Consider the following 25,328-nt stretch of genomic DNA (forward strand, 5'->3'; position numbering starts at 1 on the left):
GGTCATCAAGATCAGTGTCTTAACCCCTACGCCACCGCACCCAGGACTAAAGCACTGCATGGTGATGAATGTAGCCTGCCATCCATATCCAGGGACTGAAGCTTATTCTTACATCATTCAGTAATATGTAAATAGTTTTATCTCTAGCCTTGTGTTATTCTATGGAATTTTGTAGGTGTTTGAAAAAGAAGATGGAGTGGCTATCTTCTTGAACTTACCTTTCTTCCAGTTTGTTCCAGTAAAAAAAAACAAAAAAAAAAACTATTCAATTTCCTTCAATCCAAAATTTTGGTTGGCTCCAGTGCCTCCATGAATAGAATTTCTAAGTTTCCGTTCCCATACCTGGCATACTTATAATTGTTATCTAGCCTGTTGATATGGAGAACATGAGTAATTATGTGCCTTAAGCACATCTGCCTGCACATTCTAGCTGGTTATAAAACTGGATTATCAATTTCATAAAGACCCAAAATTTGGAAAATGAAGCATGGACACTTACTATATATTTAGATCCAGATTTTTTTTCAATTTCAAGCGATCACAATATTTCTAAGGCCAGTCAGAGGCCATTTCCCCATGAATGGTTTAAACATCTTACATCCTCTAGCCATTATTAAGTGATATAAAGCTTGTCCCTATTATTGTTATTTTGGCAGAATGATTGTTGGATGATTTAGATGGCAGTATAAGCTTCTAGCAGGAAAATGAGCAGAGTCAAATATTTTTAGGTCACATTGATTTCACAGGAGATTTAAAATAAACTTAGAATTCTTCTGCTGAAGTATACTGTTTCATTTTATGTAGACTAGGTCCGTGGCTTTTAATTAATTAAATCAGCCTGCCTCTAAAGCTTTTTACCTTACACACAGAATTCTAATTTATTCACTGTAATGCTTCCTGGCTGTAACAGTGTCTATCACATTGTGAAATAAAGGACAATGTCAGATCTCCTTTTAGCATATTTAACTATGGGACAATTATTAATTAACACAACTGAATTTGCTTTACTAGATACAAATAAAGAACTGCAGTAGAAGAATGTCCTGGCACAAAGCATGGTGTCATACAACGTGGTTGCATTTCTTAATTCAGAAGGATGCTATTTCCTTCATACAAGTATATCAGGCATTCAAACCACTATGTTAGCAAGCTTTTTTTATTTTAAGAAAACCGTTTGCTTTGAAAAAGAAACAAAAAGAATTCTAGCTATGTTGCAGATATTTAATGTTCTTTTGAAAAGGTCACTTTCAAGTTGGAATCCATTTTCACTGTGCTGTTTTGAACAATAATTCAGAAGAGAGCTGACAAGAACATATAGCCTCCTGATCAACAAATTATTGTAGCTAATATCAGTACTGTTCATTAGTTTTTGTACTTCCTTACTCGTGATATCAATGTTTTATAATGGCACAAATGTTATCTAAGTTTAATACAATCCTTAAAATTTTTTCACTCTGCTCCTGAACCAATTGCCTATTACAAGGAACATTCAGACTTAATGGCCAAATAGAGGTTTTCAATTTTACACAGTGAAATACTTAAAACACTAAATCATCCAAGAATGGAAAGTAGCTTAAAATCTTTTCTTTGCTGGACATTTTGTACTGTCTACACACATAAAGAAAAGTCACTTTTCAATGAGATGGTGCAGGCCACAAAGTGACAACTTAATCTGAAAACATCACAAGGTACAGAAGGACTTCTCACTGCAGGAGCTTTCAGGCTGTCAAGCACAGTGAAGTGGTGCAATTTTCTTTTAAAATGAAATATTAACTTTGAGAAGAAAAAAGGAGAAATCTTCCCATAGAAAACTTGATTTTCTACTGCTTAAGCCCTACAGCAAAACACATTAAAATTTCACATTTTGCACATGCTACTGTTCAGTCAAGCACAAATTACAGGAGCCTCATATGGCCAGACTGAACGGAAAGTCCATCTTCCCTTAAAGGGAAGCCTTTTATTTTATAAGGTTTATTTTACCCTAAAACTATTAAACTATAAACTAAATTCAGTTTAACAATCAATGCTGAAGTAAATAATAAAAAAACGAATAACAAACACAGGTGGATTTATTTGATACACAATAAATACTTTTGAGAGGATTAAAAAAGTATCCTGGTGCATAATGAAAAATTATTAAGAATTTTTGGCAGAAAATCATATAGGGCCACATTCAATGCTGCCCTGCATGCCACCCACAGCTGTTGTAGGGACCTGGTGGTGGTCCTTTAACAGGGGCCTCCAACCTTGGCAACTTTAAGACCTGTGGACTTCAACTGGCTGAGGAATTCTGGGAGTTGAAGTTCACATGTCTTAAAGTTGCCAAGGTTGGAGACCCCTGTTAAAGGACCACCACCAGGTCCCTACAACAGGTTTTGGGCTGCTTGGCCAAACACAGAGAAAGAGGAGGATTCAGAAATGTGCCATCTCTTCAGTGGAAATGAGGCATAATATGAGGAGATAAAACTTATAACTTCTGCATCTAATATATTTTATCCAGTAGTTTTAATATCACTCAACACTATAAAACTATTTTAATGGGTATAATATTTCTGCATCTTTTTATGTAATATAATTTATACACCTGGGGTTGCATTTACAGATAATCTTCGTGTAGTGACTGCCTTATTTAGCGACTGTTCACTGTTATGAGATGAGACCCAGTTTGGTGATGAGAGCTAGTTTGGTTTAATGGTTAAGGTGCTGGTCTAGAACTAGGAGACTATGAGCTATAGTCCTGCCTTAGGCATGGAAAACTGCCTGGGTGTCTTTGGGCCAGCCACTCTCTCTCAGCTCAACCTACTTCATAGGGTTAGGGTTAGAGAGGAAGGAGTATTAGGAATGTTCATTGTCTTCAGTTATTTATACATAATAATAAATGTGGGATAGAAAACGAAATGAAATAAATAGAAAAAGTAACTGACCAATCCTCACATTTATTACCTTTACAGTCTGTAAAGCAGACTGTAAAGGTAATACATTCCTTAAAGCAAAGGAAAGGTCAAGTAAGATCATAAGCACAGTCATGGTTTAGCTTAGTGATCTCTTCACTTAACAACCAAGTTAAGTTAACAATTATGGATGTTAAATCGGAACTACTTCTACTAACCCAAGTTTGCATAGTCTCTTTATATAAGGTGTTGCGAGGACACTGCGCTACAGTTTCTGCATGTGTACATGCAAGACATTTCAGCTAAAGTTTGTATATTGTGACAATGTGACACACTGTCTAGAGGAAATACAGTTATTAGAAAGAGAATACATTTTAAAAACTTTATTTTTATCTACAAACATCCTGCAGTGAATACTGCATCTTCCTCACTGTAAGAGTCCTGGTTATTTTCCATCAGTTTGGAATTTGTATGTTATTTGGACTGTCCAAAATGTAATGCTGACAGAATACAAACCCAGCTGCTGATTATTCTGTGTGTCTATTGTTACCCTAATTATTGCTTATAATTTTAATTACATAACTGCAAACACTTGATACTCTTTATATATATTAGGTGTTCATCCGTTAGATTCAGAGCTTTTGATATTAATTGGTAATTGTAATTATTAAACTGTTCAGGATGTTATGTATTTACTCTAATTTTTGTATTAATAATAGGTCCTTATTGTGACCATCATATTGCATATTGCGAAAAAGATATATTTTGTATTTCCCTGGGTAGGAAACAGAAGTTAGTTAATTTAGAAATATATTTATTTAAATATTGATTAAATTTAGGTTCCACCCATCTCTTCTAGGGTATTACTGAGTAATACAAATATATCTAGTGATGTTCACATGAGCACTTCAGCCTGAGACTGTTTTTTCAAATAATTTCCGTTGAAATCAAAGGACAATTGTGACCCAGGTTTTCTACTTTCCTATGTCCTTTCACAAGTCCTTTCCCTTGCCTTTTGTTAAAGTTTTGAATTAATTTCTAAAAACTCTACAACATAGCAATGTTTACTTCATCTGAAAATAAAAAGGTAATTCCTCTTTCAAAAAAATCTGAAGTAGTTCTATTTAATTATTGCAGAAACAAAAATATGTATTTCTAATACTCTCCCTGGAGATATATAATAGCTAAAAAAGCACATGGATGCATATTTTCTCCCCAAAGATCTTTTACATTTCCAAAAAATGTTTTAAAGGATTGACATTCTGTGCACTTAATGTATCCCCAACCCACAGTTTGTAGAGCTGGCATTTAGACTTCCAGTTAGGAATAACTACTTTTGAGCATAGAGGGAACATACACCAGAAAGATGCCTTCTGAGATTCAAAGCCAATTTTTCTGAAGGATTCAAACGTTGCTAAGTGATTTCTATTTGTTTGCTTCTCATCAGTTCCTTTCTGTAATTGATGTTTTTACACTGGATTATGACCATAGATCTAAAAAAAATACAATGATCTTTTACACTGGCCTTTTTAATTGCATTTATATTTTCTTTGGAAAGAATTTAGAGAGAAAGAGAGAGAAAGAAGGTGATTGGAAGTACTGTTTCCAAGATATCACGCACCCCTAAGCTTCACCTGAAAAACTAGAAATTACAATTAACCTAAAGATGTCAAGGAAACAGGTCTGGAAGAAAGAGTAGCCCTTTTTGCCTCTATAAAGTTTAAGTAGCCTTTCCATGAACTAAAGGTAATCCTTGATTTACAACCTTTCGTTTAGTGATCCTTTGAAGTTACAGCATCACTGAAAAAAACGGACTATTTTTCACACGTATTTTGATCACGTGATCAAGATTTGGATGCTTGGCAACTGGCTCATTACTTATGATGGTTGCAGTATTCTGGGGTCTTGTGATCACCTTCTGACAAGCAAAGGCAGTGGGGGAGCCAAATTCACTTTACAACCATGTTACTAACTTAACAACTGCAGTGATTCACTTTACAACTGTGGCAAGAAAGGTTGTAAAATGATGCAAAATTCGCTTAACAACTGGTTTACTTTGCAAGAAAAATTCTGGGCTTAATTGTGGTTGTATGTTGAGGATTACCTTGAGTATGCTGAAACTGCAATTGCCAGAACTCCCAGTAAGGAAAGGGATGGGCTGGCTGAATTCCGGAGTTGTAACCTCAACACATTTGAGAACACTAATCTGGGAAGGCTGATCTTGTGTACATGTCATCATGTCAGAACATTCCATGAATATTTTTTTGCCAACAACAAGCAATTATGTGGAATGTGTCACAGCATTTTTTTCATTTTATTTAGTACATAGATAAATTAGTTTTTAAAGATGGCAATTTGGCATGAGCTAGATTTGGAATGCTGATTTTGAAGGCCTCTAAACATTTTTTTACTGATGCATATTTTAAAAAAAATACTGCAGAGAAATAATGTTTCATTTTATACATTGTCTTTCATTCTAGTCTTTTCACACGCTATTTCCATTAAATGTCACATAAAAATCAAGACATCGTTGAAAACACTCTGCTGAACTTTATAACAAATTAGTGATGCGTTTCAGCATTTATGTTATCACACAGCAAAAATTTCTTAAAAGCAGAAATATTTTTCTTAATGTTACAATAAAAATGAAGGTAATTGAGGAAAATTAGTTAAGCTTTGGTATCTGGAAGCTTTGTAACAAATAATGTTCTTGTTAAAATGCTGTCTAAAAACTATATTTACACTTTGCAAGATTTCACCCATTCCAAAAATAACTTTCTAATGTGGCAAGTACGTTTGGCTGCTCAGAAATTATTATCTGAGTTGTTCTGTAATGCACACAAGTGAGAACAACAATGTTTTCTAAACCAGAAGAAATGAATTTTTAGATTGCTATGCTATTTATGACCAATTGAAAATCCTCTTCGTTTGCTAAGAGTTTGGACCCCATAACAGAGACAGAATGTTCTGATCAACACAGAAGGCATGCTTTGTAAGCTGATGCATTACGAGAGAAAGATTTTCTTCACAACATCGGCTATATTACAAAGTAAGGCAAACTTCTTTAACACATTCAAAATGCCATTTTTTTCTTTCTTGTTACTCTTTTATTTTAAATTGGGCTGGGCCAAATTTTGCCCTCAGTCAAGCAAGCTCAACTCCTACCTAAACTTGAGCGAAGGGATGAGCTGCACATAGAGAACCAAGAGCAGAATTTAGCCTAGACTGCTTACATGAAACAAACCCTTTAGTGGGTAAATAATGAACAAAAGAAACTATAAAACAGACAAGCAAGCATTAAAATATTAATAAATACCAAAAAAACCCAAAAAACACAAAAGCCAGAGCCACTTACAGGGCTTGATGGAGTCTTTGGCCAGCCTGGGCTGCCAATGCTATCACTTTCATCTCCATGAAATGAGGAGATGCTAGCAGAACTTGGGGACATTGGGGAAGGGACTGGCAGGTTGCCTGGGGTTGGGGGCTGAGAAATACCCTGAGAGCTGTAGCTATCCTGTGGTAGAGGAATAAAAAAAGGACAAAGGCAGGGCAAACTTTATTAAAAAGGAAAAAAAAATACATCCAGTTTAACAGACTGACCATTTTTTAACTGTATGAGATATAAACAGACACACAGAGAAAAGACACAACGTATAATATACATATGCCTTAAAATAACATTCATCATATAATTTTGCAATTTTGCTGGATGCTTAGCTTAAGCTGCTATGCCACCATGCTTTCATCAAGCTAAATGGAGCATCAAGCAGGGGTTTCCCCTCATGAGATAAAGAGAGAGAAAGAAGGAAAGAAAGAAAGAAAGAAAGGGGGAGAGAAAAAATAAAATAAAGAAAGCTGGTCATCTTATTTTTATCAAATAAGGGAAAAAAAAGCAAAGAATTAAAGTATGCTGTGGCTATTGAAACGGCCAAAACAGAAAGCTATGATGGAAGACAGAGGAAACATGGCTGCCAAGTACCAAGGCTAAGATAAGATTCACTTTTTCCCATTCAGGGTTTAACTGAAACCCCACCCACACCCCGAATATTTTATTGAGCTTTATTTCCCCACCTCCCAAGGTAATGCCATAAGAACTAGTAACTTTCAGATCCAGATAAGGAAAAGAATAAAACCAAAATAATAGATTGCACATGAATGGTGGTGGGTGGGGAACCATGCAGGAAAGAACTGAAGGGGCAAGCTCAAATCAGAGAATGAAGGACAAAGCAACAGAGTTCTACTGTGCCAAACCAAGAATGCATGCAAGGGAAGGAAGTACCTTTTTGCTCTCTGGCTGGGGAGGTCCTTCTTCTTTTCCATCTGGTTTGAGAGGAACGGGCAATTTGGACTCACCTTGAGTCATCAAATCTGCAAGACCCATAGGTGCTAATTGAAAACAAGAGACATGATTAAGGGTAACTTTCTTCTGCTCCCAATTGATGGCATGAGACAGTCAGAAAAAGTGGAAGCTGGGAAGATCTTTGTATCTCAGCAAACAGATTTTGAAAATGAATTAAACATTTTTTTAAGGGGAATCAATTGCACAATTCTTTACAGCTACATATGCCACATTCATCCTGGAAAATGACGACCAACTTTATTAGGCCCATCTTTGATTTGTGAGCTGGCAAACACTGTTGAAGTGTTAGATGAGTTAACTCAAATATAACTATGTTCAATTTCATGAGAATTTTTATCAGTCATACTATTTTCGCATACAGAATGCAGTGACTCATTAGGGAACATCAGTGCTACTGAAAAGCTACTGTGATTAGATGCATTTACAATAAATGTCAAAATACTGGGCATTCTGGAACAGAACAAAACAGCACACTAAAGCACTGAAGACCAAGAAAGCTGGGGCTGTAATAAAAGAGAAATGTGTGATTTATTTATTTAAATGGATTTAAATGCTTCTGATAATCCAAAGATTTACTCTTCCCTTTATTCTCATTCCTAACCTTAAGACCTTTTTGTTTTACAAGAAAACTAGGTATGCGTATGAAACTCCTGTATCTATGGATCTCTTTACAGATCAGATAGGACTTTACTAGAAAGACACAGAAACCAATTGCTGTCACATCAGCTATTACAATTAATACATTAAGGCACTGAATTGGACTTTGCAATGCATTACAGTTTCGGAAGTAGAATGAAATCCTTACAATTACATTACTAAGCACTTTGTAATACTCTGCTAACCTTCTAGTTAACAAATGCTTGGCCTGCAATAGATTTAAATGCACTACATTCTTTAGCAGGTAAATTATTTCATAGATCTCTCAGTGGCTGACATGAACATTCAGCTCTAAAGACGCCAGTTGGGAATACAGTGCAGTGTAATATTGATAATTCTCGTTCAAGTAAGACTTATGCAGCCATATCACAGAGGTATGCCTCAGAAATGTTCATTGTTTCCTAGTGTTGGAAGCATATGAGAAGTAAGTTATAAGACCATTGCTTTTTCTCCTTCTCTTTTTCCTATGATTTTCCTACATTCCGTTTTGGATTAGGGACAGGTACCAGTATGGCTGTGGGATGCACTCCATAGACACACAACTATATAAAATCCAAGATGTACAGTTGTGACTATATCTGTTTAACCCTAAAGCACAAATAAAAAACAGCAACTCCTCTTATACTTACAAACATCTTCTAGAAATAATTGAAAACCATACAGGTAGTCCTTTACTTATGACTGTGATGGAGACTGTCCATGAGGGTTGTAAGTCATGATGGTCATAAAATGTGTCAACCTGATTTTTTGTGGTGGTCATTAAGTTGAATCATTACAGTCATTATACAGAACCGCCAGCTTTAAGCAAATCTGTAGCCATTAGATGAACCCATTGTTTGCTTTTGGAGCTTTTTTGTGGAAAATTGGAAGTAAATGCTGGTTTTTGGCAAAAAAAGTCATAATTCACAGTCATGAGACTGTGGGGTGCGGCAAATGCCCATAAATGAAAGCCAGTTGCAGGCTGTTGCCAAACACCCAAAATGTGCACGTGACTGCATTGGGAGGATGAACTTTAAATTGGGTTGTCAGTACCTTTCAAGGGATTTATAGTAACTTTGAATGGTTACTAAAGATTGGCCATAAGTTGATGACTACCTGTAGTGTATACTAGATAACGTGTGTGTGTGTGTGTGTGTGTGTGTGTAATTCATTCAGTGTTTCCTATAAAATCAAAGTCTCACAGCAAATACTATTAGCAGTTACTTTTTTTCATTCATTCTTCAATGTACAGTAAAAACACACTCACGGATGAAGTCGAATATAGATGTCCCAGGATAATGCTGCAGCATCCAATCTGGGTCGATCACCGGGACAAGAGGTTTGGTCTTCCGAGCTTTTGGACATTCGTGCTGGAGCCCATCCTCAGGGAACTTCTCTCTCACTCTGCTAGGAAGAAGTTCCCCGAGGAAGGGGGTTCCAGCATGAGTCCCAAAGCTCGGAAGACAAAACCTCTGGTTCTGCTGACTGATCCAGATTGCACTAAAAACGCTAACAAACAGGGTATTCTGGTATCTATTTACAAGTCATGTAAAAATCCTGAGTGGCAAAAAAAAAGAAAAAAAAAAAAAAGCTAGTGAAATATGCCAATGATTACAGACCCAGAAACTTCAGTCTATGGTTGCTGGGCTGTTTTGCTTTTCTGCAACAGGGTAATGCAGATTCCAAGCAGCAGCCAACATGTGGGAGAACAAGCCAAAGGGAAAGGGGGAGCTTTAAAAACACTTTGCAGATTGCCCACTACAAAATGATTATTGCACATATCCATGTATTACTATGTTTTAGGAAATAATTAGTTTTAATTACAGCAGTGAGAGAAGGAGCAAGACTCTGGAGGATAAGCTGGCAAGCTTCATGGTGCTAATTTGCTAATATTTTTAGCATCACTTCACTGCAGGTTGGGAGAATGGCTCTGCCAAAAAAAACCTATCCAGCATGTGCCACAGGAGTATACAGTTAGCAATATATTGAATATGGCTCTGTGAACTGCCAGTACCGGTAGGCCAAAGAAGATCAAACTAAAAGGGAATAAAATTGAAATGCTATAATACAGCTTTACAAGAACATATTGCTCTTCTTAACTAATGGAATAGCAGAAAACAAAGGGACTTAGGGATCAGGTAAACATTCCAGTGCAATTTTCAATGAAATGAGTAAGAAGTGCAAAATGCCCTCCCAACATGGAATATGCTGATTCCAGATCAGAAGACCACCTTGAGTATGGCTGACATTTTCTCCACTTCCCCCACCCCAAATCAGACTATAATGCTAGTCGAAGTTATCCGGTATTAGGTGTACATAAAACTGCTGCAAGCCTTCCAAAAGAAGCTTGAACAATGAGCTTGAACATTTTGCTTGAACAATGAGCTTGAACATTTTTGCTATTTCTAAATTATTCAGGTAACCATTTGAATGACTGCACAAGAGCAGAACAATCTGAATATAGAAGTGTAATCTAAATCTTGGATGATATGTTATGGAAGAAGAATCATGAGCAATCTATATCCTCTGAAATTGGTTTATTTCTTGCCTGAGTCAGCAAGAGAGCTTATAAGACATCTGCCACATGTGTTTCCTCTGTGAATTATGAAGCGCATCTGGATACAAGAAAATTGCCATCTGTACTGTGATCCATTGTCCACAGCTACAACTAGAGCAAAGCTACTGTCATTTTGAGAAAGAACAACTAGTGCAGTTTGTAAATAGATAATAAATTCTAGCTTTCTTGTGGCATTCTCCATCTTTTGTTGCAATGTTCTTTATAAGGTCTCAGGAGTCCCCTTGCTTTCAAGTCCAGTGACAAGCTGGGGGCATCATTTTGACCCTGTTTCAAGCAGTGAAAGAATGCAATTGTCACTGTTCTGGCAAACTCCAGTGCATACACATTAACAATCCAGCCCATAAATTGTCAAAAGACACAAAATGTAAAAACGGAAGATAACTGTGACATCTATTACTGAAAAATATTGCTGTAGAGAGTGAATGGGCTCCAAGAAATAGCCTTGGGCTTTTTCCAAGTTGAAAGTTGGGATAGTTGAGAAAAGAAAATATGGGTCAAGGTCCTGAATGACCTACATCACACCAAACTTAGCACACTTAAAGGCAAATACAACATAATTTATATTGCAGTCAAGCGGTCTGTGTTTTCTCCCCTATCTTCTGATAAGGATATTGTTGTAGATGTCAGAAAATGTTTTCAATGCTAGTGGCAGCTCAAGCAACTTTGCTAAAAGCAATAAAAATCTTAATATATCAGCAATTGAATTATGCACATTAGATATATATCCCTTACTGCCTTCTAGAATTAATGGGATCTTACATGGGGTTTCCTTTTATTTTGCCCCCCAAATCAGTACAACTTTGTAATGTGGGTTGGGTTGAGAGGGAAGGCTGATAACCACCAGAGAGTCTTCATGTTTAAAGATGGGTTTGAATTTGACTTACCCTGGTTAAAGAATAACACTTTGATGACTATGCCACATTTACCTATCTTATAGTGAGTCAGGCCACAAATATATCCAGTCCCTACTGAGTGTTGAGACAGAGGACGATCTTTTTTCTTGAGCCCAATCTATAAAGAGCCTATTCACCCCTACTATTTGATATTAAAATCTAACAAAACTGTATGCATGTTTACTTATCCAAAATTCTTATTTATAAGCAGTCTGGAAATGGCTGAAGTAATGTGTGATAGCAGAGGAAAAAAGAGGAGGACACAATCCAGAATGTGCTGAGAGATATTGTGATGTGAGCTTGCCAGTTCACCTTTTCTTGATCTTGAAAATGGGGAAATTGGCTAGTCTGGATGGGATTACACTCCCTCTATAGCAGGAACTCAATCCAATGGTGTTCCTAGAAATAATACTTCCAATGTAGTATCCTGGGTTATCCATTACATTTGATGCCTCCTCTTTGCACCACAATGGCTCATAGTTCAGCTCAGGATGTTGTGACTGCATTGTGGTATCATCCCACAAATCCTTTATGCAGGTGTTTTTGCAAAATGAAAAGGTTGGTTGAGGAAAAGATTGGTTCTGAGATCTAAATCCATTGTCTGTAGCTTGCATTATGTTACATTACCACCGAATAGTTTTCTCAGCATAGGAAATTCACAAACTCTCTATGTTCTCATAGCTAGAGGTCCTATATTTTCTGAAATATGCCTGAACACTTTTTGTGGGTAGACAGATTCCTGGATCGAGGCAAATGACTACCAAAGTGACAGATATGCTTTGCTTAGAACAGAACTGCTGAAGTGAGCAGCGGTAAAGCTGTAAAGCCAAATATAATATTTTGTGCCAATTTTCTTAAGCAATAATAGAAGAAACTGTTTGTGGCTAGAACAAAAATTACCTTAAAATATAATTACATTAATGGCAAGTTTATACAGACTCAGCAATATTGTTAAGCAATACCTTTTTTTTACTAAAACAAGCATAATGAAAATTTATCTCCAGTAAGTGAACCACAAGACAAAAAAAATGGGAAAAGGAAAAGAAAATCAAGTTATAGTCATGAAATAAAATTTTAATACATGCTTCCTTTTTTCAAATGAAATATTTATGGTGCTTGCCATTTTTTCCTTGGCATTATAACTGCAAAGGCAGTTATATACATACCCACTTTTCTTTCAATAATTATTTAATTACTAAGGCCTATAACAATTCATTTCTACCCAAGAGGCTACTTGAAATGCTTCCTATCTTCCAAGATCATCTGAGGGGTATTTTCTTTATCTTCTATGTTGCTCTAATTGAACAGAGAGATAGTTAAAGTGCCAGTTATCTGAATTAATGTCTTTGGATAATTCTATTAAACCATTATTGGCAGAACTACAATGTCCTTTTTTGAGGCAATATATAGAGGTCTCTGAAAATTTTTGCATGTGTTCAGAATCAAAGAGAAAGAAGGTAGCCTGGCTAAGCCTTCCTGGCTGGTGGAAAATTCTTGAGCTAGGATTATTTTCTGTTGTTGCTGTGGAGCAACACCAATACACCAGTGCTGTTTTGTTTGCATTGCATAACCCTAGTAAATTACTTAATTAGAGTAAATTTAAAAAATACAACTAAAACAACTTTGCACCTGCTCCAACCTGGTACCATCCAAATATGTGGACTTTAACTTTAAGAATGTCCCAGCAATTATGGCTATTGCTGCAAATTCTGCAGCTTCACATCCACAGATCTAAAGGATGACAAAGTTGGGAAAGATTCACTGAAGTCAATGATTTTTAAACTTTTTTCTCTCAGGACCCCTTTCCACTTAAAAAAATATATATATGGAGGAGCATAAAAGAGCTTTTGTTTCCCTGGTTTACATTTATCAACATTTGCCATATTAAAAATTAAAATTGATGCATTCACTGCTGCTATTGCTTCTAAAAATTGTTTGATGGGATTTTAATATTGTATTATTTTAATTTAATTAACCAACTAGGAGTCAGAAGACATAATGAAAAGTCCTTCATCTCACAACACATGGACAGACTCAACCATAGTTTCCACTTGGAAACATCCTAGACCAAGCTAAATACAAAAAGGCTAGGGAATTATTGGAAGCTTGATAAATCAGGTAAATCAGCCATTAATAGACACATAGAAATAAACACATTTGCATATCATTCAAAAGAGATAATAAAAAAAGCTAAGAAGGAAACAGAAAGACCAGAACACATCCTTTGAAGTAGCCAACACCCAAATAAGCAGGGATTAGCACCAGAAGAACCAGTAAGCAGAGAACAATACCCCAATCAAGGAACTACCTAGGAGAAAATCATACCCTCATCAACACTGGGAAGATAAGCTACTATACATAAATAGGGAACAAATCTCACACTCTAACACTGATGATGCTGCCTCATTGGGTAATGAAATATCTGCCAGAAAACAATCAAGCTCAGAGAGCACAAGGATTCCACAGTTCAATCCTGAGCTACATATATTCTCTTCTATGGTTAAATTACTGTAAAAACTCAATTTTTCAGAATGTGTAATACAATGAAAATACAATGACGACTGCATACAAAAGACATATGATAAACGCTTTTGTACTGAACAGATTTCCACTGCATAAAGTAATAAATGGCTGAGCTATCTGGAGAAAAAAAATCACCCTGTGTATCTTTCTTAAAACTGGTTATTCTTTTGTAATACATAAATCTACCTAGGCAGGACATTCTACCATCTGTTTGCTTGTTGTTGGTGTTTGCAGATCTAGAAGCCAGAGAGGTTAGGGTAAAAAATTACAGCTGCTAAGCAGAACGCTAGAATTTATAGCATAGTTTCAATGCTCAAAAGTAATTTTATTTCAGCCAGGTAGACAAAATAGGTAACTACATAACCCAAACACAGTAATACCTAGGGTAGCTTTGGTGAGGAGTAAGCAGATGATTATCATTTGGTCAACAAGACTTTTCCTTTTTCAACTGGAGTAAAAGTGTGCTGCTTGTGCCTAATACTAAAAGAAACAATTTTATTTTATATTAAAAAAACCCTTCCTGTATGATTAAAAGTTTTCATTCCTCTCCTTATCCTTGTTGAAAACACAACATAAAACCATTATAAATAAGACCAGTGGGAGTACCTCTGTTAAATAGTTGCATACAGGGTAAAACAAAGAAGAAGCAGGCATTATGAGGCCATAGGCCAATAATGGGAATTTTCAGCTCCCAGAAAAATACCGCAGAAAACCAAAAATATGCAAACAAAAACTTTAAAAGGTTATGGGAAGAGAAAAAAAGGAGGGTGAAGTACAAATGTCCCTTGTCTGCCTATTTGTTGGGAAAGTATTCCATACAAATGACTAAATAGTCTTTTTTTTAACTTATAACTCAACACAACATAGTTGCTGGAAAACCCCATTATGACACTGTCATTGGAGGGAAAAAGATGAAATGGACAATGTAAGCCTGAATATTACAGCAATGAAAATGAGCAACTGAATAATCTTGCAGGGAACAATATGCCTTGTAATGATATTCCTGCAAACAAAAATAAATGAAAAGCAACATTTTAATTTTACTGGAAAAAGTCAATTTTCTTTCTATTTTAATAGACAAATATACTACCTGGGTTTTTCAGAAAGTTATACTTGAGGTAGGTAAGAGACATATTATGAGACACACTCAGTTATTTTGGCTAAAAATATTGTTTAACCATAGGAATCCTAGTTTCAAGATCCCTGCTACATTTTAAGCAAAAGTCTTCTTCTAGACCTGCCACCTGTCAAATGGGCAAAATCCATGTTTTCAATAAACAAAGAAGAAAAAGTAGAGATATGGCGGAGATATATCTAGGAGTTGGCAAAGTGATTGGGAATTTTCAAATTCTTACAGCAGGATTTTGAGACATGGATATGCAATTGTACTACTATCAAAAACACTTTAAAGGTTTCTACCTTTGAAAAAGCAGTTTGCTACTCATTGAAATTTTACCAGTCATTACCTGTGGAACTGTTCACCATGTTAGGTGCCATGCTGTAAGGAGAAGCTTGAGGGTTCATCAGACTTGAGTTGCTGTTCATTGGTTGGGTGTATGGAGAGCTGGATCCCATAATGCCACTCTGATTGATGACAGGAAAACTGCCTTGCCTGAAGGAAGAGAAATGACACACCATGCACAAGCTCTTATTAAATTTCTTACTGCACAGTACTCAGTTAGTTACAAAATTCATACTTCAGTATTCATAGACACCTACAGAAGATGCAGCCAGTTAGTTTTTGCCTCTGTCAGGAGCTCACTATTGGATTAGTAACGAACTTATTCTAAAGCCCATTCTAAAATCATATATCATGCAGATCCCTAAGTAAAATAGATGTGATATATGTTAATTTAAAATGGATAAATCCTAATACTATGTAAAGAAATTGAGATTGGACCTAGCCCACACATAGTGATGAAAGCACATCAGAGAGCTCACTACTGAAGTAAAAAAAGATCTCCGGATAAGTTAGCTAAGAGCTTTTGATTGCATTTTGCCCACCATACTAAAAAAAAAGAAGCTAAAATAAAATAAAGAAGTAAAAATAAAATAAAGCAACTCTCCCAAAGCAAAACAAAGATACATACCAGTACATGGATTGAAACTGTACTACTTAGATATGCAATATGGACATTCATCTTGTTTGAAAGAGTTTATGATAATTGTAACTATTGTAATCACTGAACACTATAGCTATATTAAAGGATTGCTGATATCTCTGTGGTAAGGTAGTTTATAATGAATCAGAAGAGCTTTCGAGCAAAATAAAAATAATACTGTTTTTTTTTTTTTTAGTGAGTGTAATACATCTTAATAGAGCTACCTTTTATGGGTGAGTAAATACAAGGATATACTCCCATGTGTGTTAATGAATGAAATCTCAAATATAAAGGATTATGCAGTATATTTGCTGGACAGAAATATTCACCAGACACAGCAACAATCGCAGAAATATCAGTTCTCTGGTTCTTCACATGAATATAATTATCCAGTTTATATGAGTCCTTTTCAAGTTATTATTATCTACAAGAAAGCTTAAATTCACCATCTAAAAAAATATAAATGCTTAAGACAAATGCCATTTTTTCCCACTGCGGTTGAAAATACAGACTGAAGAACGCGACAGTATGGTTTGCCTGCTTATAGTTTAGAGGGATTTTAAAAACAAATCATTGGAGTTAATAAGTGTAAGTTATGACTTAGCCAACTGGGGTTTATTAAAAAAAATCGTGGAATAATGCAAAGTGTGAATTTGTATGTTTTCTATATGTTTCTATATTCTGTACATTTTCTAAATCAAGGAAAGTTTCTCTTAGGTGAATTTGATGTGTTAGACAGTTCATTAACTAGTAACCTAGTATTATTGATGGGTGCTGTGTTTAACCTTCAAATGCTTTTATGAAATTCAGAAGCTTTCTTTGGATTTTTGTTGCAACTGAAGGATCAAAGAAAATAAGGATCAAGGAAGCTGAAGGAATATGGAAAATAATATTTTTATTTATTAACTAATATTTTATTAGTTTAATCACTTTAACATAAAGTATGAAAAAGTAACTAGTCAATACTAGATTTTAAAATCATTTTACTGAAACAAGTATAGAACATTTGATATAATTAATGTTTTTTTCCAAGTTGGCTTTGTCCTCTATTTCTGTAAAGAAGAAAAATATTTCTTTTGATGTGAAGGAGACAACTGACATACAATGTTATTCCCCTGATGCAAGTTTTGATGTTATAGAGAAAAATACTTAAAATGCACAGCCATACATTTCTGTTCCCCTCCTCCCCAAAAAGAAAAAAAAAAGGAGCAGGAGCTTTTGCAAAAACTTTGGAAGATTTCTCTGAAATAAAATATTCTTTCTGTACATATTGTCAGTAACTTTTAAAAGTACTCTGAAAATATTACCTAGGACATTAAATGCCACCATCTCTACTTTTCCTTGCAATAATCTTTATGTATTAGAAATAGAAAATATGGAAAATGGGAAACAGAAGGCATATATACATACAGACATAAATACACACACACACACACACGTGTGTGTGTGTGTGTGTGTGTGTGTATTCTGAACTAGCACCATCTCATTAACATTTACTGCCTGTTTCTCCTTTACATTCAGATGACTGTTACCATGGCTGGGCCAGAGTAAGCCACTGATCTATCAATTACCCAAAATAAGACACTAGTTTACAACAGGACTGTTACAACTGAATGTTTCCTTTGTGCTTGGTGCTACTTAGAACAATGCTTTTGTAAATAATCTTTCTGAAATCACAGTGCTTTGCATGACTAATATGAATGTAGGTTTCTAAAAGAAATTAGATTGCATCTTTTAGAGGAGACATATATTAATGGAATTAAATTAACTGTATTTGAGTTTCTCTATGGCTTTCCATGCAGACAAATAAGTTGACACATTTGTATTTTAATTAATTAATTTGTTAATTGATACATAACTGAACATGGGACACTTTGGTAGATACAAAAACAATCCAAGTAACAAACAAAATAAGTTGTCAATTTTAATGCATCCAAATTTAGTCTTAATCAATAGGCTAACCATAAGTATATTTGATTATTACTTACTATCCTGAAACAAACAATTGTTTATTTACTGATACAATCAAATCAAGGAAATAATGTTCTTGCACATCTATAAAGCAACATAAATCTCAGTTTTAAATTTCTTAAACAGAGTTACAATGGCAAATCTTTATACAGAATTAGTGGGAGAAAATACTAATATGTGCTTATAGAGACCCGTCTTCAAATCCAGATTTGGAAAGCAGCAGCTACTCATACAAATTAAGATGCTAACAATTAGAAAAATGATTTTTGGGGGGAGGATGGGTGCCAATGGCAATTGTTCCTGCTTTTCAGGGAAATTTGCTCACTGGAGCTCACTGGATAAATTGAACTTAGTCATTATTTCCCAGTGTTACCTATTCCACATGTTTACTGTGGGAGAAAGAAAAAAGAAGACAGCATTATGCAATCTGCCCTGGATTTTAAGGGGAGGGTGTAAGGGTATGTGTGTGTGCGCGCGCACGCACGCAAGTGTCAGGATATAAATCTAACAGATTTTATTTTCATTATGATCCTCATAATGATGTCCTGGTATTCATAAAGGTAGAGGCAAAGGAGGAAAAGAAGCCTGAACCATTATTACAAAGAAAAGGAAAGGCCATGAATCTAATATGGGATTGCAATGCCACAATAAATATTTTATACCACTAGTAAGTGAATGGAGTAATCTTAACATATCTAGTTAAAAATGACACTGTATTTCCATATGACAAAAGAAAAGATGCAAAGAAAATACGTTAATGGTCTACAAGTATCTAAGTTTTCATGTGTAAGATACATCAAACATCTATCTGTTGAAACCAAGAGCATGAATAGATTAATACATAAAAAGCTGAGAAATAGGGGGAAATCTTGATTTAAAAATTACTGGACAATCTGACTATAACAATGGCTGATTCACTATGATTGAAAGATTCCAAGGTTTGTCTTTATCACTATTAAACAGTAGTGGTTTGTACTGTTTTAATTAACTAATTGACTAGATGACCCATGCACCTCTTCCAACTAATTTCTTTATTCAATGATTTCCAATAATTCAGATGTATTAAATATAATTTATTCAGTTTCTGTACACCTCATATATAAAATTATGCCTATCTTTATCATATAGTCAATGTATCTTTACATATAAAAAGGGTTTTTTTAACCTATGTGGACATTTCATGGGGGATAAAGCTTTAGAAGACAGCTTTCAGAACTAATAATTCAGAGAAATTTTATCTTTTCATTCCGATTCCATGGCATTTGGTCTTTAAGTAGAATGATAACTGAATGTGACAAATAGTCCTATATTCATTTTGCATTGTCAAGTAGAGTCCATTAAGAACTAAACTGAAATTGTAAGATTTATTCTGATTAACCTTTGAGCACTAAACACTAATAGCTTGTACAGCATTTGTTAAATATACTTATGCATCTTTAAAGTCATAGAATCATTTGTGGTTACTAAAGAAAGAAATGAAGGACGAAAGAAAGAATATATGTTTCTGTCAGTACTATTTTCACTGAAGAGCTATTTGACCTGCTCTAACACATTTTCAGCTTTCCCCCTGCAACTTAAACTCCATTAAGGTGTGAGGCAAAGTTAATATTAGTTGTTGAAGTGTTTAAAACCAATTTTCAAAACTGTTGTGGCATTTATGGATGAAAAATGTCAACAGTGGAACAAATTCAATGTACCACAGGCAATATTGGGAAAGGTGTAAAATTTAAGGTAGTTATAGTATTTTTAGCAGCTAAATCAAAAGTTTAACTTTAGCTCAGATAGTGCCAAAGCTCGCTCTGTAAACGAATTGTGGACTTCTTTCTACTTCAAATGCTGAGGGCATTTGAAATAATTGTGTCTGGGACCGCTTTGGAACTATGCCTGAATTGTGCTGTAATTAATGTTTATTTAAACCAACTGTTGTAAACTGAAAATATGTTCTAAACTCGACAATAAGATATCACTGTCACATTATTATATGAAATCTCTTACTATAACATAACTTTTCAAGATTAGTAAAATTAAAGAAGAAAAAAGCTGCTTTAATAGTATGCTCGGAATATTTTTATATGTAATAATTCATATTTATTTCTATTTAATTTCCTCTCTCATATTTTAATAAATGGATTTCATTCTTGCAAAACAAAAAATCATGTTGATGTGCAGAAACGCTATCTAGGTGCTGAAAAGCCCTCTGAAGACATCCAGTAGTAGAGGCAACCCAAAAAGGGGAAGAGTTTGTCCCAGTCAAACCTGCTGAAGTGATGAAATTAGATTGTAATATGCTTATGCTTGTACATGGAGCCTTCTCTTACATGGTCTTTTTAATGAACATTTTCTCAAACATAAACAATTTTTTAAAAAAAGTATATGTATTTACTCGTAATACTGTATGTAATGAGTCTATGAATTCTGAGATGGTTGCTAATTTATGTATTAAAACAAACAAAAATGAACAGAGATTTAGCTATTTTTCAGAAGTAACTTTATGAAACCAGGTGCAGACAAATCTAAGGAAATCTCAGAAGATCAAAATTAAAATGCAAGAGACCAACATTGCTTATTTTCTCTTGCTTATTTAGTATGAGCAATGTTGATATAACAGGATCTTCAAACTTCTTAGAAGTTACCCAGTTGACTCCAGTGACTGCAACATTTTAAAATGACAATTGGAGTTAAAGGTTTTAAGCAGGGATATTTTTTAAAATACTGACAATCAATAAGCCTAGCTACTTGACTACCAACCATGAAAAGGCCTGCTGGAAACACACACAAATCAGCATACTGACCAAACTGCCCTATGCTTTATCTATGCCATATCTGCCACATGACAATATTTCTCTTTCCGTTGAAATGTCAAAGTATGATTTGAAGGTTGTTATTTAAACACAGTGACCTGTACAATAACCAGATGTACTTCATTTAAATCTGAGTTGAGTGAGGTCTAGCAATAAAAAGCTTCTAATCTGTCATACCCTGCCATCAAATGGGTTATTATAATGAGAGTAATTCAGAGGTGAGATCTGAAAACATATTTTCCTGCTGGGATTTTCTTACAGTCTCTCATACATATAATTTTGTTGCAGCTTTTCTTCCCGGACACAGTATGAATTTTCTAAAATCAGATTGTTACCAACTAGTGGAGTACAAGAGGTTGCAAGTTTGTGTGTGAGAGAGACGAAGGAAGGAATGAAGGGTGGACAGGAGGATGGGAGAGAAGGAAAGGAGGGGAATGGAAAGAATATGCTTAATTTTTATGTCATTTTATTAATGTTATTGTCTCAGAAAGCAACCATTTAATGAAATTTCCAACTTAGATTAATAATAGAGCATAATACATGCACACATTGAAATTCTCAGTCAGAGTTTCTTATGAAATATAGAAAAAAACTATCTTAATACGAGTCAAAATGAGAGTTGCCAGATCTGGACTGCAAAAATCTGGAATGCCAACAGATGGCCACAAAGATATATCTACAGCAGAGGTGTCAAACTGGTGGCCTATGGGCTGGATGCATCACACGCAGGCCACATCCATCCCAGCTCCGCAAAGGGAAAAACACCGTAAAACATCACATGATGGTAACGTGACGCGGCGAGTTTGATACCCGTGCTCTAGAGGGTGTCCAGATTTTTGGAAGCCAGTTAGCTGACTCAGTCAAAAACCAGAATACCTTTTTCAATAATACTCTGTGGCTTGGTTTCAGCTTTTGAGGCAAAAGCCAAGGTTGTTTTTTCGCTTATTAATTCCTTTAATTAGAGAAAGAGAAAGTTTGTGGATAAATGAACACTTGGAGCCTTATGACTAAGAAATCAGTAGCCTTCTACATTTTTCTGTATATTTAGTGACATATATAGAGTTCCTCAATGTACATATCCTGACAACACAAAACTGTTTATGTGTTTTGGATCCCGCTAGACTTTCAAGTGATCATGGCTATATTACTGCAAATATCCCTTGTTTGCCTGACAGTGGATGTGAAGTATAGATAACGCTATTGTTATGAAATACTAATGACTGCCACATTTATCAGAGTTATTTTTGATAGCACTGTAAACAGAATTAACCTGAAGCAGGTTGCTTAGTGACTGTGCATGAAGAACTCACTAAAATGCTTTTATCATAATAAGCAACCAGTGCACAGCAGCTTCTCTTAACCTACTGCCGAGTAGCCAAAATGTACTAGCTATTAGCTTCTGTAGCAAGAAGTGAGCAGTGGGAGTATGGTGTGATATGTGCGCGCATATGCTCTATAAGGGCAGAGGGAATGTGCTATCCAGAATCAATAGTAATACACTCTGAAAATATACTCGCTATTCAGAGAATGACACTGCATTTGTATAGAATAGTAGACTTGATTCCAAATCATCTGGAGATGGAGACAAGAAAATAAGGGGGAATAACAATTTTAGTTGTTTTAATCAGTGGCATTAATTTTAATGGAACAGATATTGGTCAATAGTGTTTGCATAAACATTTAACATTTTCCTCTCCACAGAACTTTAAAAAAAGAAATTTTGATTTGGGTAATGTTATGACTCAAACTTAAGGGACATGTTCTATTGATATTAATGGTCTATGCAATAGAAATCAATATTTGCTTATTATAAGCTCATCCCATTGTGTTCACTGAGGCTTATTTCTACTAAATTATTCTGAGAATTACAGCCCATTCTGGAGGAATTCATTCACAATTTATAATCAAACAGCATTTACAGAATTGTTTTCTTTAAAAGGCTCCAGTTTAGCATATAGAGAGATACATCTCAGTTAAGGCTGACTTCAGTTTCCAAGTTATTCATAGTTCTGCTTAAAACTCAAATGATTTTTTTTGTCAGGAGCAAGACACAACTCTATTTCTTCTCAGTTTTGGATCTAATGCTACCTTGCATCAATTTCTGTTCATCTGCCAATGGATTGGAATTTTTCTTTGCCACCTGCAAGTCTCAATATGATCTCCTTGTTGGCTCCTAAGGGACAGGATGAGTAGAAGGAGAACTGCATTTCTGTATTTGTGATATTAAATTTGTTTATATAATATTAGCTGTCCTAAATTGTTTAGATAGTCCTACTATTATACCAACCATTCTGTCAGATGGTTGACCTGTTTTGAAACTGGGCTCAGAATCAGGGTTAAGTTCTAAAGACACCATGATTTGTCCATGCTGGCATTTTAAGTACTGAAGTTTTTAGAATAACTTCAGGTTGGCTGCTGGATGCCAAGGCAGCAAAAACACAATAAAAATGATGCATCAATACATAGAGGAAAATCTGTTAAAAGGTAAGCAATTATCATAACAAGGGTTTAACTCTGTATTTTCTAAATTTAATTCTATTGGTATCTTGGACCACATTTTTTAAAATCCCAGAGCAGATAATAATATATTACAATCAACCAACTCAGATGATATTAAACGTAATAAAATAAATTACACTACAGAGAGAACAGTTAGATCCAAATTCCTATAGCCACTAAAAGTACAAAATCCCTCAAATCAAGGTTGATGCCTGCCAAATATTTTCTTGGCAGCATTACAGAAGTGGTTTGCTTTCCTGAGAATTTTCTTCTCAGCTTTTAGTCTAGCCAACAGTCCTTCATAATTACCCAACTAAGTCTCACTAACTAGAATTAGGGTCCTTTCCTAGTGATTATTGTCAGGTTCTGCATGAATTTCCCTTAAAAGTGGGAGACATTCTTCACTCTCTATCCCACCTTCACTTTATTTTATGCTGCACTGTGCTACTGTACTCTCTTCTGCTCCATTTTATCTTTCATCTTTATATCCTCCAATCCCAAAACTCTTGATGGCTTATATAAAATATAAAAACCAAGCCAAACATTCACAGTACAACATCCATATGAACAGTAAACCAGCTGGACATGATACTTTCTTCAATAAAATGGAAAATAATCATGAGATGATAAATTCAAGGGAATGCTTTCTGATATAACTCCATCTTTTAAGTCTTCTGAAACATTAACAAAGAGAAGGGACAGATTAATTTCTACTGGGAGATTACCAGTATTATGTTTTAGTAATACCTGTATTACTATACATCACAAATCAAAATATTCATTAGTATACAATTCAAAAATATAGAATAACTGACACAGAGAAGCAATAAATAGAAACGGAGACACATACAGTATTAAGTTAACCGGACATACAGGTTCAGTCACACGATAGTGTCAACTGCTTAAACAAAGCTAAAATATGCTGTGATAAAACGGTCTTAACCGGGTTTTGCAAAACAATCACCATTGGAGCAAGTCTTCTCCCTAAGGAGAGGCTGTTCCTTGATACAGGGCAATGATGAAAAAAAACAGCACCTTCTGGCCTTAGTCTTCCCAACCTCTTGGAAGCGGAGAAAGATAGCAATTTTGCAGAACACATGCACCAGCACTCTGCTGGAGAAGATGATTCTATAGGGATCTCAGCACTAAGCCAAATATAGCTTCATAGATCAAAATCAGCACTAATTGTACCCATAAATGTACTGGTAGCCAATTTGCTCGATTGGCATTAATATAAGGACTGTTAAATTTTGCACCAACTGCAGTTTCTGAGTGGTCTTTCAGAGTAGTTCCAGGTAGATTACACTGCATAATTCCACTAGTTGGTAATAGGAGCATGAATGATTGAGAAATCCTTCTACTCCATGTACTGGTGCATCAGCTGCAGCTAGACAAAAGCACTCTTTGTCATGGTTTCTACCTGGCTGAGCAGTATCTATCCTGTTGTACACAGTCCCTAGGGAACAGGCACATAATTTGGAGTACTTCTGAATCCAGCATGATCGCTAAAGCCTTGGAATCTTATGAGACTTTTATCAATTTAGACTACATCTAACAATTATAACCACACAGATAAATATAATTTTGCAAGCTAAGCTTCTTATAAGAGGGACTGCCTTTCTTCAACAAGTTAAAAATATAGCAACTGCATTGTTGTTGTTGTTTTTAATTTTTATTGGTTTTTAAAAACAAACATAAACAAACAAAACATAAAAACATCAAGCTATCTTCCATAGGTGTACATACAGTGTGCCGGTTGGTTTACAAATTGTTTTGTGCTTCCATTTCGTAGTCTTCAATTACAATTACATTACATATAATCTCATATTGTCAATCAAAAATTAAATACCTTAGTATCATTATTAATCAAGCATTTGACTTAGTTTATTTTATAACAGCTCATATTATCACCCCAAATCTATCCTAAAATCATTTTGTAGATATAATAAGAAGTACATCTTTATATATTTATTATTTTCTAAACGTCTACATATTTCATTACTGTATTTTATTGTCTAACCATTGATAGAATAGATCCCAAATTTTATAAAATTGTTTATCCTCTTGTTCTCTA

At 35.0% G+C, this 25,328-nt stretch overlaps 1 protein-coding gene across 18 annotated transcripts in view; it reads right to left on the reverse strand.

Annotated features, from left to right (window-relative positions):
• ARID1B (AT-rich interaction domain 1B) overlaps positions 1-25,328 on the reverse strand; it is a 426,965-nt gene that overhangs the window by 29,590 nt on the left and 372,047 nt on the right. For 13 of the 18 annotated variants that reach the window (XM_087969691.1, XM_087969760.1, XM_087969738.1 and 10 more), the window contains 3 exons: positions 15,348-15,493; positions 7,171-7,277; positions 6,247-6,405 (listed from right to left, as the gene is read on the reverse strand). In XM_087969691.1, the coding sequence (XP_087825817.1) occupies positions 6,247-6,405; positions 7,171-7,277; positions 15,348-15,493 (412 nt within the window). The remainder of the gene's footprint in view (positions 1-6,246; positions 6,406-7,170; positions 7,278-15,347; positions 15,494-25,328) is intronic. The other 5 variants (XM_087969777.1, XM_087969771.1, XM_087969766.1 and 2 more) reach the window with 1 other exon arrangement.

Source organism: Notechis scutatus, chromosome 1 (genome assembly GCF_049901735.1).
Source record: "Notechis scutatus isolate UNSWTSFEM ecotype Mainland chromosome 1, rNotScu1.2, whole genome shotgun sequence".
Taxonomy (NCBI): Eukaryota; Metazoa; Chordata; class Lepidosauria; order Squamata; family Elapidae; genus Notechis; species Notechis scutatus.